Genomic DNA, 17,912 nt, shown 5'->3' on the forward strand with positions numbered 1-17,912 from the left:
TACCTTTGAACAGGGTATGGTAGTAGCTGCCAGGCGCACCAGTTTGTGTCAAGAACGGCAACCAACGCTTGTGGGTTTTTCACACTCAGCAGTTTCCCGTGTGTATCAAGAATGGTCCACCACCCAAAGGACAACCATCCAACTTGACACAACTGTGGGAAGCATTGGAGTCAACATGGGCCAGCATCCCTCTGGAACGCTTTTGACACCTTGTAGAGTCCATGCCCAGACGAATTGAGGCTGTTCTAAAGGGGAAAAGGGGGCGCAGCTCAATATTAGAAAAGTTCCTAATGTGTTGTACACTCAGTGTACAAATTGGCATAAAAAAAAATTCAACATACCTATTTACTCTATTGCAAAAGTGATATTGAATTGTGTTTGGTTGCCAACACAATCAAACATCAACATTTGAAGGAGATGCATATTCTGCTTGGATAGTTCCATCTGTGCCACTGACTTAGTCTGGCTTTAATTCCAGTTTGTCCACAAATCAATCATTGATATGTTGGATTCACGTCTCCATCTCAACCAAAAACGTTAGTTCAAGAATATGACTAAATCAAATCAAACTTTAAATGCACTTTAAACAAAGTTTTATTTGATTTAGTCCTATTCTTTAACTTATATTTTTGGTTTAGATGTGAATCCAACATATTAATTAATTATTAACTTGTAGATTCAATTTCCTCCTGCTTCAATTTCCTCCTCCTCCTCCTCCCACTCCTGCTTCCGGTTTGGAACGAGCGGTCGCATTTGCATTCGCTCTGCAGGTAGTATAACTTTTCATTTCATTTTCATTACATTTCATTACATTTCATTATAGTACAACGGTTTAATTTGTCTAACCTTAGCAATTTCTTCTTAGCTAGCTACTTAGCCGTCTGTGTATAAAAGATAATTGCGTAATTATCGTATTCCGTCGTCTATCGTAGTCAACACTGCTATCTGCCCAGCAGCTAGCAAACGTCCACCGTCTACCGAATAGTAGTATAAACTTTTCATTACATTTCATTATAGTACAACGGTCTGATTTTCATTTTCACTACAGTACAACGGTTTGATTTGTTTGATCTTAGCTAGCTACATAGCCGTCTTTGCATCAAACATAATTGTGTAGTTATTGAGGTTCGCCAGCCAGCTATTTTCGCCCTAACGTAACGCAACGTAGCCAACACTGCTAGCTAGCCAGCTTGCCACCGAATAGCAGCATTGTAGAAACGAGTGCATTACAACGGAACGACTTGATCAGTGTAGTGTTGGCTGACTACACAGTTGTCTTTGCTATCTTTGATTTGTATTTGTTCGATCTTAGTTAGCTACTTAGCTGGCTACATAGCCGTCTTTGTATCGGTGATAATTGTGTAGTTATCAAGGTTCGCTGAGGTTCGCTAGCCAGGTATTCTCGCCCTAACGTAACGTAACGTAGTCAACCCTGCTAGCTAGCCAGCTAGCCACCGATTAGCAGCACTGTAGAAACGATTACATTACAACGGAACGACTTGACTTGTGTAGTGTTAGCTAGCTACATAGTTCTCTTTGCTATCTTTTTATCTAAGATAATTGTGTAGCTTTGAGTAAGTATCGGTTAGCTAGCCAGCTATTTTTCGCCTGCCGCGCTGCCGTCCTCCTACCTAGCCAACACTGCTAGCTAGCCAACTTCTACCGAATAGCAGCACTGTAGAAACTTACATTACAACGGAACGACTTGATTAGCGTAGTGTTAGCTAGTTGTCTTTGCTGTCCTTGTATCCATGATAATTGTGTAGTTTAGAGAAATTTAGTGAAATTGTCGAGGTTACCTAGCCAGCTTCACTTTCAACAACGTAGCCACTGCTAGCCAGGCTACTTCACCAGCCAGCAGTACTATATCATTTTAGTCAATAAGATCTTGTATTTTATTTTTATTTTTTTGCAACGTAAGCTTAACTTTCTGAACATTCGAGACGTGTAGCCCACTTGTCATTCTAATCTCCTTTGCATTAGCGTAGCCTCTTCTGTAGCCTGTCAACCATGTGTCTGTCTATCCCTGTTCTCTCCTCTCTGCACAGACCATACAAACGCTTCACACCGCGTGGCCGCGCCCACCCTAACCTGGTGGTCCCAGCCCGCACGACCCACGTGGAGTTCCAGGTCTCCGGTAGCCTCTGGAACTGCCGATCTGCGGCCAACAAGGCAGAGCTCATCTCAGCCTATGCGTCCCTCCAGTCCCTCGACTTCCTGGCACTGACGGAAACATGGCTCACCACAGATAACACTGCTACTCCTACTGCTCTCTCTTCGTCTGCCCACGTGTTCTCGCACACCCCGAGACCTTCTGGTCAGCAGGGTGGTGGCACCGGGATCCTCATCTCTCCCAAGTGGTCATTCTCTCTTTCTCCCCTTACCCATCTGTCTATCGCCTCCTTTGAATTCCATGCTGTCACAGTTACCAGCCCTTTCAAGCTTAACATCCTTATCATTTATCGCCCTCCAGGTTCCCTTGGAGAGTTCATCAATGAGCTTGATGCCTTGATAAGCTCCTTTCCTGAGGACGGCTCACCTCTCACAGTTCTGGGTGACTTTAACCTCCCCATGCCTACCTTTGACTCATTCCTCTCTGCCTCCTTCTTTCCACTCCTCTCCTCTTTTGACCTCACCCTCTCACCTTCCCCCCCTACTCACAAGGCAGGCAATACGCTTGACCTCATCTTTACTAGATGCTGTTCTTCCACTAACCTCATTGCAACTCCCCTCCAAGTCTCCGACCACTACCTTGTATCCTTTTCCCTCTCGCTCTCATCCAACACTTCCCACACTGCCCCTACTCGGATGGTATCGCGCCGTCCCAACCTCCGCTCTCTCTCCCCCGCTACTCTCTCCTCTTCCATCCTATCATCTCTTCCCTCTGCCCAAACCTTCTCCAACCTATCTCCTGATTCTGCCTCCTCAACCCTCCTCTCCTCCCTTTCTGCATCCTTTGACTCTCTATGTCCCCTATCCTCCAGGCCGGCTCGGTCCTCCCCTCCCGCTCCGTGGCTCGACGACTCATTGCGAGCTCACAGAACAGGGCTCCGGGCAGCCGAGCGGAAATGGAGGAAAACTCGCCTCCCTGCGGACCTGGCATCCTTTCACTCCCTCCTCTCTACATTTTCCTCTTCTGTCTCTGCTGCTAAAGCCACTTTCTACCACTCTAAATTCCAAGCATCTGCCTCTAACCCTAGGAAGCTCTTTGCCACCTTCTCCTCCCTCCTGAATCCTCCTCCCCCTCCCCCCCCTCCTCCCTCTCTGCAGACGACTTCGTCAACCATTTTGAAAAGAAGGTCGACGACATCCGATCCTCGTTTGCTAAGTCAAACGACACCGCTGGTTCTGCTCACACTGCCCAACCCTGTGCTTTGACCTCTTTCTCCCCTCTCTCTCCAGATGAAATCTCGCGTCTTGTGACGGCCGGCCGCCCAACAACCTGCCCGCTTGACCCTATCCCCTCCTCTCTTCTCCAGACCATTTCCGGAGACCTTCTACCTTACCTCACCTCGCTCATCAACTCATCCTTGACCGCTGGCTACGTCCCTTCCGTCTTCAAGAGAGCGAGAGTTGCACCCCTTCTGAAAAAACCTACACTCGATCCCTCCGATGTCAACAACTACAGACCAGTATCCCTTCTTTCTTTTCTCTCCAAAACTCTTGAACGTGCCGTCCTTGGCCAGCTCTCCTGCTATCTCTCTCAGAATGACCTTCTTGATCCAAATCAGTCAGGTTTCAAGACTAGTCACTCAACTGAGACTGCTCTTCTCTGTATCACGGAGGCGCTCCGCACTGCTAAAGCTAACTCTCTCTCCTCTGCTCTCATCCTTCTAGACCTATCGGCTGCCTTCGATACTGTGAACCATCAGATCCTCCTCTCCACCCTCTCCGAGTTGGGCATCTCCGGCGCGGCCCACGCTTGGATTGCGTCCTACCTGACAGGCCGCTCCTACCAGGTGGCGTGGCGAGAATCTGTCTCCTCACCACGCGCTCTCACCACTGGTGTCCCCCAGGGCTCTGTTCTAGGCCCTCTCCTATTCTCGCTATACACCAAGTCACTTGGCTCTGTCATAACCTCACATGGTCTCTCCTATCATTGCTATGCAGACGACACACAATTAATCTTCTCCTTTCCCCCTTCTGATGACCAGGTGGCGAATCGCATCTCTGCATGTCTGGCAGACATATCAGTGTGGATGACGGATCACCACCTCAAGCTGAACCTCGGCAAGACGGAGCTGCTCTTCCTCCCGGGGAAGGACTGTCCGTTCCATGATCTCGCCATCACGGTTGACAACTCCATTGTGTCCTCCTCCCAGAGCGCTAAGAACCTTGGCGTGATCCTGGACAACACCCTGTCGTTCTCCACCAACATCAAGGCGGTGGCCCGTTCCTGTAGGTTCATGCTCTACAACATCCGCAGAGTACGACCCTGCCTCACACAGGAAGCGGCGCAGGTCCTAATCCAGGCACTTGTCATCTCCCGTCTGGATTACTGCAACTCGCTGTTGGCTGGGCTCCCTGCCTGTGCCATTAAACCCCTACAACTCATCCAGAACGCCGCAGCCCGTCTGGTGTTCAACCTTCCCAAGTTCTCTCACGTCACCCCGCTCCTCCGCTCTCTCCACTGGCTTCCAGTTGAAGCTCGCATCCGCTACAAGACCATGGTGCTTGCCTACGGAGCTGTGAGGGGAACGGCACCTCAGTACCTTCAGGCTCTGATCAGGCCCTACACCCAAACAAGGGCACTGCGTTCATCCACCTCTGGCCTGCTCGCCTCCCTACCACTGAGGAAGTACAGTTCCCGCTCAGCCCAGTCAAAACTGTTCGCTGCTCTGGCACCCCAATGGTGGAACAAACTCCCTCACGACGCCAGAACGGCGGAGTCAATCACCACCTTCCGGAGACACCTGAAACCCCACCTCTTCAAGGAATACCTAGGATAAAGCAATCCTTCTGCCCCCCCCCCCCCCCCCTTAAAAGATCTAGATGCACTATTGTAAAGTGGCTGTTCCACTGGATGTCATAAGGTGAATGCACCAATTTGTAAGTCGCTCTGGATAAGAGCGTCTGCTAAATGACTTAAATGTAATGTAAATGTAAATGTAATTTGAAATCAACAAAGCTTAAAACCCTAGGCCTATTTGTATTGTCTATTTTTAGGTGAATCCTGGGTTGAATTGAAACAATAACTGTTAATGACATCTCATAAGCTATATAGAGGTAAAAAGTATTAATGATGATATACAGTATGTTTCATAAAGTATGGTAACATTTGATTTGCTCTGTTAAACACATACATTGAAATTACTTTAATAGCAACAGTCAATCTATAACAATTTTAAGTAGAGACCTCTCAATAATAATTCTCACCATAGCACATTGGTAGTAGTCAGTGGTAAATATCTAAAGCTAAGCAGGGGATTAGTTAAAACCAAGGTTGAGAGACCAAAGGTGTAGCTGTATATAGATCAATTCTACTGTAGGAGGAGCTGCCCAGCCTACTGACATTGTTTCAAAGGTACAAATTCAACATATTTTATACAAGGTTTGTCTATGCAGAAAATTGGTTACCATGATGACATAATCCTGGGGTTTAAATTTCATAGATTCATGTCACGATACGTTTACAAATTACGTTGAAACAATGTTGATGGTGCCGTGGGAAGGGACATTTAGTTTAGTTTTCCTATGTAAATCTGTGGCTTTGCTGTACAGGCAACAGAAAGCATGATGCACTCACTCACTACATCAAACTCTGCAACACGTAATGCATCTGTCGCAGTCATTTTCACACATTGATACCATTCCTCGCCCCCTTGATGATAAGTTACTGACTCAATAATTAGGCCGTGGCTACGAATACAAAGTTTTCGCTCACGCACCGCCGCTTCGGAAACCTTTTTCTCAAAGCTAAGAATCCGGATCACGTTCTGCGCATGTGTTATTTTACGCACACTACGTAACTACTGCTCACACTCCACCTCTCTTTACGTTTCTATCTTTACCCACCCTCTTCTGAACCATGATGATGTAGCCTATCTTTCTGAACAGCTGAAATTAAAATCCCTGTGGCGATTTGAAGGAACATTCATTATTATGCTGCTCTGGTCCATGTGGCACAGTTATAGCATGTAAGAGGAGAGGAGTAGAGGAGCCTCCACTTCTAGAGGGCTCTACTTTTAAAGACTGGTGGTGGTTATCCACATCAAATAACTTATTTATGGGACATTCCTTCAATGGTTTCATTCAGTACAGAGAAAACGATAAAGAGGTATACAGTAGGCTACACACGATTTATTGTTTAACTGTCACAAGTGTTATGATGGCTTGTGGAAGCCTGTTGTAGTTAGGATAAACCTTGGGAGGAAATACCAAATGATGAATTGCATCGTTCTTTAAGTCATCTCTAAACAGGGATCTAGGGCAAGAGGTGAATGTGTACAGTAGCATTATTCACAAACTATAGATATAAGAATGAAATAATATCCAAAAGGCAATTGAATATAAAAGCTATCAGGGCAATTTTAGTTAGATAGACATATACAGTATCTGTTCAATCAATGCCTGTTCTACATTCAGCCTTTCTTGTTCTATGTTGCCATTTTTCACACATAAGGCAACCACAAGTTACTTTATAGTTCGCTTTTTACCTTTTATTGAGCAGACAGTGTGGGCTAGTTTTTGTTTATTTTAAAACTTATTTTCAAATTGTACTTGAAAGCTAAGGGCACCAGTAATAAAAACCTGGCACACAATGTTAAAATGTGGCAGTACTCAATAGAATGAACAGGGTTGTATGTATAATGTATAACTAACTGTATGACACAATCATGATTTCCACTTAAAGAAATGTCATTGTTGGGCTACAGTAGATCTGGCATGTAGTGTCATCTGAGGTTCTATGGTGGGTAGGACTATACTCTATATAACAGGCACAAACTGAAGTATTCATCTCTGTACATTATCAATCTATCAACAGCCTAAGAATTTTTATAAAACAGTGAAATATAGTGTATAATAATAGGCAAACAGTGGTGCCCCATCTCATCCCCAAATAAAACCAAATAAATAAATACAAACATGTTTTTCTTCGACGGTACTGATGGCAACACTTAAGCTGCAGGATTTGTTATGTAGAGTACTGTAGATCGGCAGACAAGCTGATTGGATTGACTAATACAGTAGATTATCCAATACAGTTATGAATTACCCTTGTAGTCATCAACACATTTCTACATACCTGACCTCAGTAACCTGCTTGATACACAACATAACAGAGAGCTGTTTCTGAGGACAGAAAGAACAAAGCTAAAATTTCCTGTTAGCTTACAATGATACAAATGTATGGTGGTTCACAATAATAAATAGGTACCAGTTAGCAATGAACATCCTGTGTGCAAAAACAGTGTGGAACATAAAACAGAACTTCCCCATATACATGTAATCTGAAACCACACATTGTCCAATTACTGGCTGCTTCTGGCCATGTTGATAATTGTAGAAATGAATAATGAAGGTATAGAAAAACTGTGTTTGAAAGGTTTAAGGCTATGTCCATTCTTTCTTGTTACATATCTATCTTCATTTTCATTTACAGTATGAGCAGGTGAGGCTTGAAGTACATTGTATGTTGTGATGACAATATCCCAGCTATTGTATATTGAGAAGAAAATATTCACTGTCAAAGCAATTGTTTTTGGCTGTACAGTTAAAGCTATGGCTAATAGACAAATTACAATCACTTTACCTGTAAAATCACTAACACATTCAACTGTATTCAACAAAAATCACACATATTTGTTGTTGGATATTTGGTATTTGGAATGAAATCGGTTCAATTAATAGATTTTCTCAGGCAGTGCTACTGTCACTATACTGTACAATCCATGTGACTATACCAACATGCCCCTCCCAAAGTCTCTGGCAGAGTTCAATGTCGCTGTAGCTACCGTGTGATCCACGTGTCTACATACAGTAGGCGTCAACAAAACCGAACCAAAGGTACCATTTGTTCACTGAGACAAATACACCTATTTACACAAAACCAGACAGAAGATGTGTGTACAGACAGAGAGGCGAGGGAGTGAGCAGAACGACACGACACTGTGCAAAAGTTGGCCCCTCTGTGTTTGACTTCCTCTCCTGGTATGAGACGCCACCATCAACGCCACCGCCGGGGCTTCTGGGAAGGGGTGGTCTGGCCACACTGACCAGCAGACTATCCAGGGTCCACCTCCTCATCCTCATCGTCGTTCTTGGTTACGGCGAAAGCCTGTGCTCGTCTCATCTCCCAGAAGGATGGTGTCTTATGGGAATGCTTTAGGGACAGGAGACACAAGACAAGACTCTTAGTTAAAGTTGACATGACAAAATGAGATGCAAATGAGGCTACAGTATTATAAGTGGATAAGCAGGGCAGGATTTGTGTGTTCTTTTGAGGAGTTCTAAAACACTTATGAGGAAATACATGTCCAGTAGTTATAGTATATACTGTATAATGGAGTCCACCGCTTTCTAAATCATTCATCCATTATAGAACCCCATTCGGAGAGAGACAGATGGACACAGGAAATAAGATGCAGATGGACACCCAGGAAATAACCAGGCTAACAGTTCTGGACAGGAAGGGTACACAGACAGAGATGCATAGGGAGCAAGAAGGAGTTACACAACAACTACAACAGTTATCACATGACCACAGTAATGAGAATACAGCAGCAGCAGAAGTACAACATCTGAAAACATCTGAAGTTACAATACCAATGTTCACTTAATAGAATAGAATAAGAATTCATGCAAAGGCAGAGAGCACACATCTATTTACAGTGAGCAAGGAATTTCAAACTGTACAATCTGAACTATTGTATTAGACAGAGGAACAGCTGTAGACCCCTAGCCCTTTGAGGCCTAGACCCAGTATGGATGATGTCTCACCAATGAGGACTGACTATCTTTTGGCCGGTCCAGTTTAATGCGGATCTCTGACCCTTTACCCCCATCAAGTTGACCAGGACCTGGATAATAAAACACATGACCTCAACAGTTATGATCCTGGACCAGGTTGTACTGGGAGAAATGTACAGTATATGGCCTTCTCTGACTCAGTACGCCTATAAATCAGACATATCTACATCATCAAACTGCCAAATGTTGTATTTATTTTGGTATGACCTTTATTTAACCAACCCCCTTTTACAATAACAACCTGGCAAGCAACAGTAACTGACTTCTAGACTCATATGTACCTTATGCCCTCTTTTGTGTACGTCTACATTCTCCCCCTAGCTCCCTAGCCTCCTAGCCCCCCAGGCTTCCCTTCTCACCTGGCGAGCTGCCTCGGCTGGTGGTGCTTGTGCTGCTCATACTGTCCTCTAGCCATGTGCTGTAGGTTAACGAGTCCTGCTTGTGCGGCGTCCCCGATGATGACAGGCTCTCCTGGGGAACACACACGGGCAAAAGGTTAGAAGCATGGGCAAAACACGCACACACACAACGCAGGCATGCACCTACACACACACACAAACACACACACTCACCATGCCAGTGTCATAGTCCTCCGTGGCCTCTGTCTCGTTCTCCTCCACCACACTGGCGAAGCTGCTGTCATTGGAGGAGGAGCGGGAAAGGTCGTGACCCTCAGGGATAGACTGAGCCCTGTTGTTACAAAGAGCAAAACAGTCAGTCAGCCAGCCATCCACAATGTGACAGGACCATGCCTGCATTAATAGTCCACCAATAGAAGCAGACACTGTCACACATACACTGTCTGGAGTAGAAGACGTACATATTGTAGGATACTTGGGGGGGGGAGGTACCTAAATCACATTGTCCTAGGGATGTTGAACTTGATAGTGCACTACTCATGTTGATATGATGTAACGGCAGATTTCCTCCTCTTCGTCTGAAGAGGAGGTGTAGCAGGGATCGGACCAAGACGCAGCGTAGTTAGTGTCCATGTTTTAATAATAAACAACTGAACAAGACAATAACAAAAGTGAATCTAACCGAAACAGTCCTATCTGGTGCAATGAACACAAATAAAGAAGACAACCACCCACAAAACCCAACACAAAACAGGCTACCTAAATATGGTTCCCAATCAGAGACTTGGCTTCATCAATAAGTGCATCGATGACGTCATCCCCACAGTGACCGTACGTACATACCCCAACCAGAAGCCATGGATTACAGACAACATCCGCACTGAGCTAAAGGCTAAAGCTGCTGATTTCAAGGAGCGGGACTCTAACCAAGAAGCTTATAAGAAATCCCCCTATGCCCTCTGACGAACCATCAAACAGGCAAACCATCAATACAGGACTAAGATCGAATCGTACTACACTGGCTCTGACGCTCGTTGGATGTGGCAGGGCTTGCAATCCATTACAGACTACAAAGGGAAGCGCAGCTGAGGGCTGCTTAGTGACACGAGCCTACCAGACGTGCTAAACTACTTCTATGCTCGCTTCGAGGCAAATAACACTGAAAAATGCATGAGAGCACCAGCTGTTCTGGAAGAATGTGTGTTCACGCTCTCCGCAGCCGATGTGAGTAAGACCTTTAAACAGGTCAACATACACAAGGCCACAAGGCCAGACGGATTACCAGGACGTGTACCGTAATAACAATATGTTTTTAACATGTTTTAATCATCTCTATATCTGTGTTAAAATGTAATCTACTCACATATTCTTTGTAATCAGCACTTCTGGTGAGCTTTGACTGGAGGAGTTCTCAGACTTGGGGTCCTGAGAGGCATGGTCACTGTCAGGGGTCTTCTGTGTGCCAGGTAAACACTCCCTACCGCTGTGGCTGCTGCTGAGTGGGGACAGGGCGATAGGTGGATACAGGGAAAGGGCGATAGATGGATACAGAGACAGGGCGATAGATGGATACAGAGACAGGGCGATAGATGGATACAGGGACAGGGCGATAGATGGATACAGGGACAGGGCGATAGATGGATACAGGGACAGGGCGATAGATGGATACAGGGACAGGGCGATAGATGGATACAGAGACAGGGCGATAGATGGATACAGGGACAGGGCGATAGATGGATACAGGGCGATAGATACAGGGACAGGGCGATAGATGGATACAGAGACAGGGCGATAGATGGATACAGGGACAGGGCGATAGATGGATACAGAGACAGGGCGATAGATGGATACAGGGACAGGGCGATAGATGGATACAGGGCGATAGATACAGGGACAGGGCGATAGATGGATACAGGGACAGGGCGATAGATGGATACAGGGACAGGGTGATAGATGGATACAGGGACAGGGCGATAGATGGATACAGGGACAGGGCGATAGATGGATACAGGGACAGGGCGATAGATGGATACAGGGACAGGGCGATAGATGGATACAGGGACAGGGCGATAGATGGATACAGGGACAGGGCGATAGATGGATACAGGAACAGGGCGATAGATGGATACAGGGACAGGGCGATAGGGACAGGGCAATAGATACAGGGGCAGGGCAATAGATACAGGGACAGGGCGATAGATACAGGGACAGGGCGATAGATACAGGGGCAGGGCAATAGATACAGGGACAGGGCGATAGATACAGGGACAGGGCGATAGGGACAGGGAAAGGATCAGGACATCAGACAGAAACACAGGATATTATAACTAACATATAATGGGTATCATAAGTATTAACCCCCCTTGGAGTTTTTCACATTTTGTTGCGTGACAAAGTGGTATTGAAATAGATTTAATTTAGATCTACACCAGATACTCCATAATGTCAAAGTGAAAAGAAATTATACATATTTTAACAAATTAATACAAATATAATAACTCAAATGTAGATCGGGAGTAAAATCTGGCTCAACATAAATTACATGGACTGAAATGTGTGAAATAATTGTATGTCCCCCATACATACAACATCTGTAAGGTCCCTCAGTCAAGTATTACATTTCAAGCACAGACAACTACGAAGACCATAGACCTTTTCAAAAGCCTCAAAGAAGGGCAGTGATTGGTGATAGATAACAAGAACAAATCAGACATTGAATATCTCTTTTAGCATGGTCAAGTTAATAATTACACTGTGGATGAAGTATTAAACCACCCAGACACAACAAAGATACCATTGTCCTTCTGAACTGAGCTGCAGGACAGGAAGGAAACAGCTCAGGGATGTCACCATGAGGCCATTGGTGATTTTAAAACAGTTCAATGGCTGTGATAGGAGAAAACAGGATGGATTAACATTGTAGTTAAAAGAATAATAAATATACAGAATAAAAAGGCACAAAAGTAATACTGCAAAAAAACACGACAAAGGAATACTTTTTTTGGCCTAAATGTTTGGGGCAAATCCAACACAACACATCTCTGAGTAACTGCCTACTTATTTTCAAGCATGGTGGTGGCTGCATCATGGTATGGGTATACTTGACATCAGTAACGACTGCAGAGTTTTTCAGGATAAAAATAAACAGGATGGAGCTAAGCACAGGCAAAATCCTAAAAAAAATCCCCGTCCTTCAGTTTGATTTACACCACTGGGTAGAGGAATTTCTTTAATCAGGACAATGGCCGACAACACAAAGCTAAATCTACACTGGAGTTGCTTAGCAAGAAGACAGTGAATGTTCCTGTGGCCAAGTTATAGTTGACTTAAATCTGCTTGAAAATCTATGGCAAGACATGAAAATCAAATCAAATCAAATTTTATTTGTCACATACACATGGTTAGCAGATGTTAATGCGAGTGTAGCGAAATGCTTGTGCTTCTAGTTCCGACAATGCAGTAATAACTAACGAGTAATCTAACCTATCAATTCCACAACTACTACCTTATACACACAAGTGTAAAGGGATAAAGAATATGTACATAAAGATATATGAATGAGTGATGGTACAGAACGGCATAGGCAAGATGGTATCGAGTACAGTATATACATGTGAGATGAGTAATGTAGGGTATGTAAACATAAAAGTGGCATAGTTTAAAGTGGCTAGTGATACATGTATTACATAAAGATGGCAAGATGCAGTAGATGATATAGAGTACAGTATATACATATACATTATATTAAGTGGCATTGTTGAGTGGCTAGTGATACATTTTTTATCAATTTCCATCAATTTCCATTATTAAAGTGGGCTGGAGTTGAGTCAGTATGTTGGCAGCAGCCACTCAATGTTAGTGGTGGCTGTTTAACAGTCTGATGGCCTTGAGATAGAATTTGCTGTCTAGCCATGATCCCCAACACCTGACAGAGCTTGAAGAATATGTGAAAGAATAATGGGCAAATATTGCACAATCCAGGTGTGCAAAGCTCTTTGAGACTTACCCAAGAAGGTGTTTCTAACATGATTGACTCAGGGAGGTAAATACTTATCTAATCAATGTGTATTAGTGTTTTATTTTTCATAAATTAAAAACATTATGTAAAAACATTATGATAGCGTTTTTCTTCCACTTTGACATTATAGACCATTCCAAAAACATCACAATTAAATTCATTTAAATCCCACATCTTAACGCAACAAAATGGGAAACAAAATGTGAATACTTATGATACCCACTGTATCAACATCATATACAAACATCTATCAACATCAATATTTATGTCTATGAACATTGACCCGTCCCTGTTATGTGACTAGGTCACACTTACATTTTCTGGTGGACTTCCTGGATATTCTCAATACCGATGGCACTGCTGCGTCTGGAGATAAAGGGACCAGACTTTTTCCTGGTTGGACTCTTCCCAGGGATGATCAAAGACTGACAGGACAAGAAGAAAACAATCAGTGAGCATCCATGACATCATATCTTTCACAATAACAGCCTATCAATAGCCAAGAACATGGTATCTGTCTTTAATGCTGTGGTTATTGCATTGTTATGCTCTGTTCATTGTTTTCTAGTACATTAGGTGTTATTACACAGTATATCATCACTTGTATTTTCCAAATGTCATGACTTTCCAGGTATTGTATCATTATTCACTATAAATCGTGAGACAATTTAACCATCTCTGCGGAAAGTACAAGATGTTCTATCTTGCATAAGAATGAATCATTATTATCAGGCTACATACAGAGTAACCATTCTTATGCCTTGGAGTTGTGGCTAACAGAGATAAGAAAACATTAGAATATGCAGTTAGAGGCTTAGCAACAAGCCCCAGTGCCACTCAGATTGGCTAGTGAGAGCAGAGCATGAGATGAAAGATGAGTTGTAGCGCTCCAGGGCTTACCACTAAAATGTGCTTTCTGACTGAACACTTTGTTCACCCAATCTCCCTTTGTAAGCTCTCAAAATAAGGACTTGAAAAATAGCTTGTATCTAATGTGGGCTTCAAAGAGCTTGAGAAGAATCTATGTTCTCTAAACCATTAATATCCATAGTTTTAAACAAATGGAGAATTAGCTAAACAAGATTTGCATGTTGAGAGATATGCTTGTGGAGACTACAGAGAGTGAACACACAATACAATATAATAACAAAACAAGGAAATATGCAAAAAAGACCAGTTAAGTGACGGCTAAGGGCATTAAACGGACCACTTGTCTCTATGCACTTATACAAAACGTTATTTGTGCTAGCAAGGAACCTACATTATATCTGATGTCATATGGATCTGTCACGATCGTCGTATGGAATGGACCAAGGTGCGTACATTTTTCTTTATTTTGCAAATGTCGCCAACAAAACAATAATACAACAAAAATTAACGTGAAACTCCGTAAGGCTATACATGCACAAACAAAGACAACTACCCACAACTACCAAAAGGAAAAAAGGCTGCCTAAGTATGATTCCCAATCAGAGACAACGATAGACAGCTGTCCCTGATTGAAAACCATACCCTGTCAAAACATAGAAACAAACAACATAGAATGCCCACCCCAAATCACAGGGCAATCACAGGGCAATCACAAGGCGTGACAGGATCAAAGGCTAGTGTACAGTGTGTTATGTAGTTCAAACAGTTGAGAGAGGCAAGTCATTTCACAAGCCTCAATAATACCATAGCTTTAAAATATGTGTATAATACTGTGTAGACGCAATCTCCTGCTAAGAAATTCACATATTTCATAATACGAGTCGTCCTTTTACATTTCTGGAGTGGTTGCCCTGGAATCCTAAAGTTGTGGTTCACTGATCAACCACAGGAAAAGTGTTTGTCAGGATGCAGTGTAGTCATGCTGAGAAATAAGACACAGAGAGGAAGAGTAGTAAGGAGGGAGTAGTTAGAATTGGATATGAACCTCTTCTACTGTTCCTATCCCTATGGCACTGCCTCGACGTCCATGTTTACTGGGACTTTTCCCTGGGACAAGCAATGACTGAGTCATACAGAGAAAGAGAGAGAGAGAGAGAAAAACAAAACACCATGAGATTGATTACATGCAGCAAGTTACTGTTTGTTAATAAAACAAAATACATTAAAGCATGTGTTATATCTGAACTCTACAAATAAAAGCACAGTTTTAAAATATAGACAGAGAGTGAGACTTTGGGCACCACGGGTGTGACACAGACAGTGAAATAGGGAGAGACACTTTAGCAGAGAAAAAATGGCCCACAGAATTGGGCGTGTAAAGAAGGGGATGATGGAGTCATGGAGAAGAGGAAGAGTAGAAGACAAGTACACATACATATGTTACAGCGTTGGAGAGCGCAGCAGACATGGTCACGAACAAGAAGAAAGCCTCCAGTAGAGTCACATACAGGTTGGTTACAAATATTGTTCAAAGCACTTGTTATTTGTTTCCTGCTTCATCAGTATGTTTTCTTTGAGTCTTTTCTATGCATGTGGCATCTTACACAAAGTGGATGACTTAATAGAGAAAGATCTTGTGACTTTTCAAATTAGGTTCCTCTCAGATTTGATATAAATGTATATCATACGTTTCATCAAAAATCTTAGTGGTATAATACATCCCAAACATACAGGAAACATTCAACCAGTCATGAGCCACGCTTGTATCACTTAGAAGGGCAACTCTTCTGCCACTGGAGTGTCAGACATTTCATTCCATCTGTCTGACAAATGCCAAAAACATTCTCGCCATGTACGCACTACACACTCCCCTTGAACTCTTATAACTAACAAGCTTGTTCTTGATATAAACATCACAAAGCAAACATAAAGCATGAGCAGGAGCTGGCATGTACACAGAGCATACAGTGCAGGGACCCATTCTGATGCAATGCATATGCATGTAATCTTTATCATGAAAACAATATTAAATTGCATTCAATGTTAAAAACACCTTTGATCCAAAGAGATGACTCAGCTCATCCACTATTAATATAAAGGCAAGGGTAGTGACAGTCTAGTAATTCTAGCTGTGTGAGTGTCCAAGTCTAATCATGTGTCAAACATTTGTGCTAAAGCTCAGACACACCGGTAGGATTGTCAAATGTTTGCCTGCCGACAGTACTTAGCGCCTCTGAACAGAGTGTTGGCAGTCAATCTCTTTTGTGTTTACACTGCCGAACCAGAAGTTGGCAGTAGCACTTTTTGGCAATGCATATCCGTGTGTAATACTTATGGTCTCGATTCCAAGCTATCTGCGCTAATGTTTCTATTTTTATAGAAAGCCCTTGTTGATGCTAGCCAGATGGCCACAGCTAGATAACTGCCTAGCAAGATGACGAAGAAACAATTAAATTCACTCTCCATAATCCCAAACTGCCTGTGCCAGCCCATAGCCAAATGTTTCGCTAGCTAACTAACTTTAACATGTTCGCTAGCTAGCGCAACATAGCTCATGGAAACTAGCTAATCGACTGTGACTTAAATATAATGTCAATACTAGCTACTGGTTAGCTAGATTGGAGGAAGTATTTAGTGTTGTGTGCATTATGTCTGTGTACTTAGCTAACTACCATCCCATAGCCTACATTGCTATGAAGTATGACTGGCTCATCCGTGGATGTACAGAGAAAAGGCCCTCTTTTGTTGGCTCCCGCATGTTGGAGTTTGTGCTCTCTGATTGGCTCAAAGCGAAGTTGTTGGCCATTCTACAAGTAGAAGCGGTAGGTTCGTCACTACCATGTCGGCACGCAGTAGGTACCGCTTTTGTTCTAGCAAGAGAAGGAACGGCCTTCCACTGTGATAAGTACCTATCAGCAGTGAGATTCTCTGTGTTTCATGCTTTAGAAGTTAGTGAGTTGAGTTAGGCAGGCAGGCATGTGAGGGGGCTGGGCTCTATCAATGGTTTCTCAGGGAAGGGAGAGGGAGCATCGCTCTCCTCATTCTGGAAGGGTGAAACAGAGAAGGAAATAACGCCAGCTAATGTATGTCACAAACACATGGTAGCATGCTGCAGACAGAACACAACACCACATAAAGCTTGACATTGAGAAGCTGGTGAGCCATTTGACAGAGCAGCAGAGCACAGAGACAAGGATGTTCCCCAGACAGACTAATGGAGATTGATCAAACAGTTGATGCCAGTGTCCTGTATTATGCATAAGGACATTATTGGAAACCCCCAGACAGACAACAACCTGTACAACCAAGGGGAACAACAGAGAAATAGTGGCGTGTAAAGAACTGTTTCACTATAAGATGGAAAGGATCCTCTGTTTTAGTTTCATAATTCAAATTAATTACAAATAGTTTTATGAGGGTGTTTCGTTTATAACTGTTACATATTCAGGAACAAGTGATCATATGTAAAAACACATTAGTCAGTGCATACTAAGCTTATTGCCCCAAGCCTTTTCCCAGCCGTGCCGGGTTACCTTAAAGGTCTCAAAGAAGCCCCCTCCTCCTCCGGACCCGTTCTCCATCTTGTCCTCGTCTCTTCCCAGACCCATCATGGCCTGGCTGTTGATGTGCAAGTCCTCATACAATGTCTCCAGTAAGGCTGATCGTGTACGCTCCTGATAACACAAACAGGTGAC

At 43.4% G+C, this 17,912-nt stretch overlaps 1 protein-coding gene across 12 annotated transcripts in view; it reads right to left on the reverse strand.

The window, feature by feature from the left end:
- Nucleotides 1–6,280: 6,280 nt before the first annotated feature.
- The window catches only part of LOC129829832 (rap1 GTPase-activating protein 1-like), a 111,143-nt gene continuing 99,511 nt past the window's right edge, over nt 6,281–17,912 (reverse strand). For 9 of the 12 annotated variants that reach the window (XM_055891786.1, XM_055891792.1, XM_055891790.1 and 6 more), the window contains 8 exons: nt 17,751–17,891; nt 15,263–15,340; nt 13,663–13,772; nt 10,693–10,824; nt 9,543–9,681; nt 9,330–9,441; nt 8,941–9,020; nt 6,281–8,323 (listed from right to left, as the gene is read on the reverse strand). In XM_055891786.1, the coding sequence (XP_055747761.1) occupies nt 8,225–8,323; nt 8,941–9,020; nt 9,330–9,441; nt 9,543–9,681; nt 10,693–10,824; nt 13,663–13,772; nt 15,263–15,340; nt 17,751–17,891 (891 nt within the window). In that variant the 3' untranslated portion in view covers nt 6,281–8,224. The remainder of the gene's footprint in view (nt 8,324–8,940; nt 9,021–9,329; nt 9,442–9,542; nt 9,682–10,692; nt 10,825–13,662; nt 13,773–15,262; nt 15,341–17,750; nt 17,892–17,912) is intronic. The other 3 variants (XM_055891781.1, XM_055891780.1, XM_055891783.1) reach the window with 3 other exon arrangements.

The sequence above is a fragment of the Salvelinus fontinalis genome, chromosome 31 (assembly GCF_029448725.1).
Source record: "Salvelinus fontinalis isolate EN_2023a chromosome 31, ASM2944872v1, whole genome shotgun sequence".
Classification (NCBI taxonomy): domain Eukaryota; kingdom Metazoa; phylum Chordata; class Actinopteri; order Salmoniformes; family Salmonidae; genus Salvelinus; species Salvelinus fontinalis.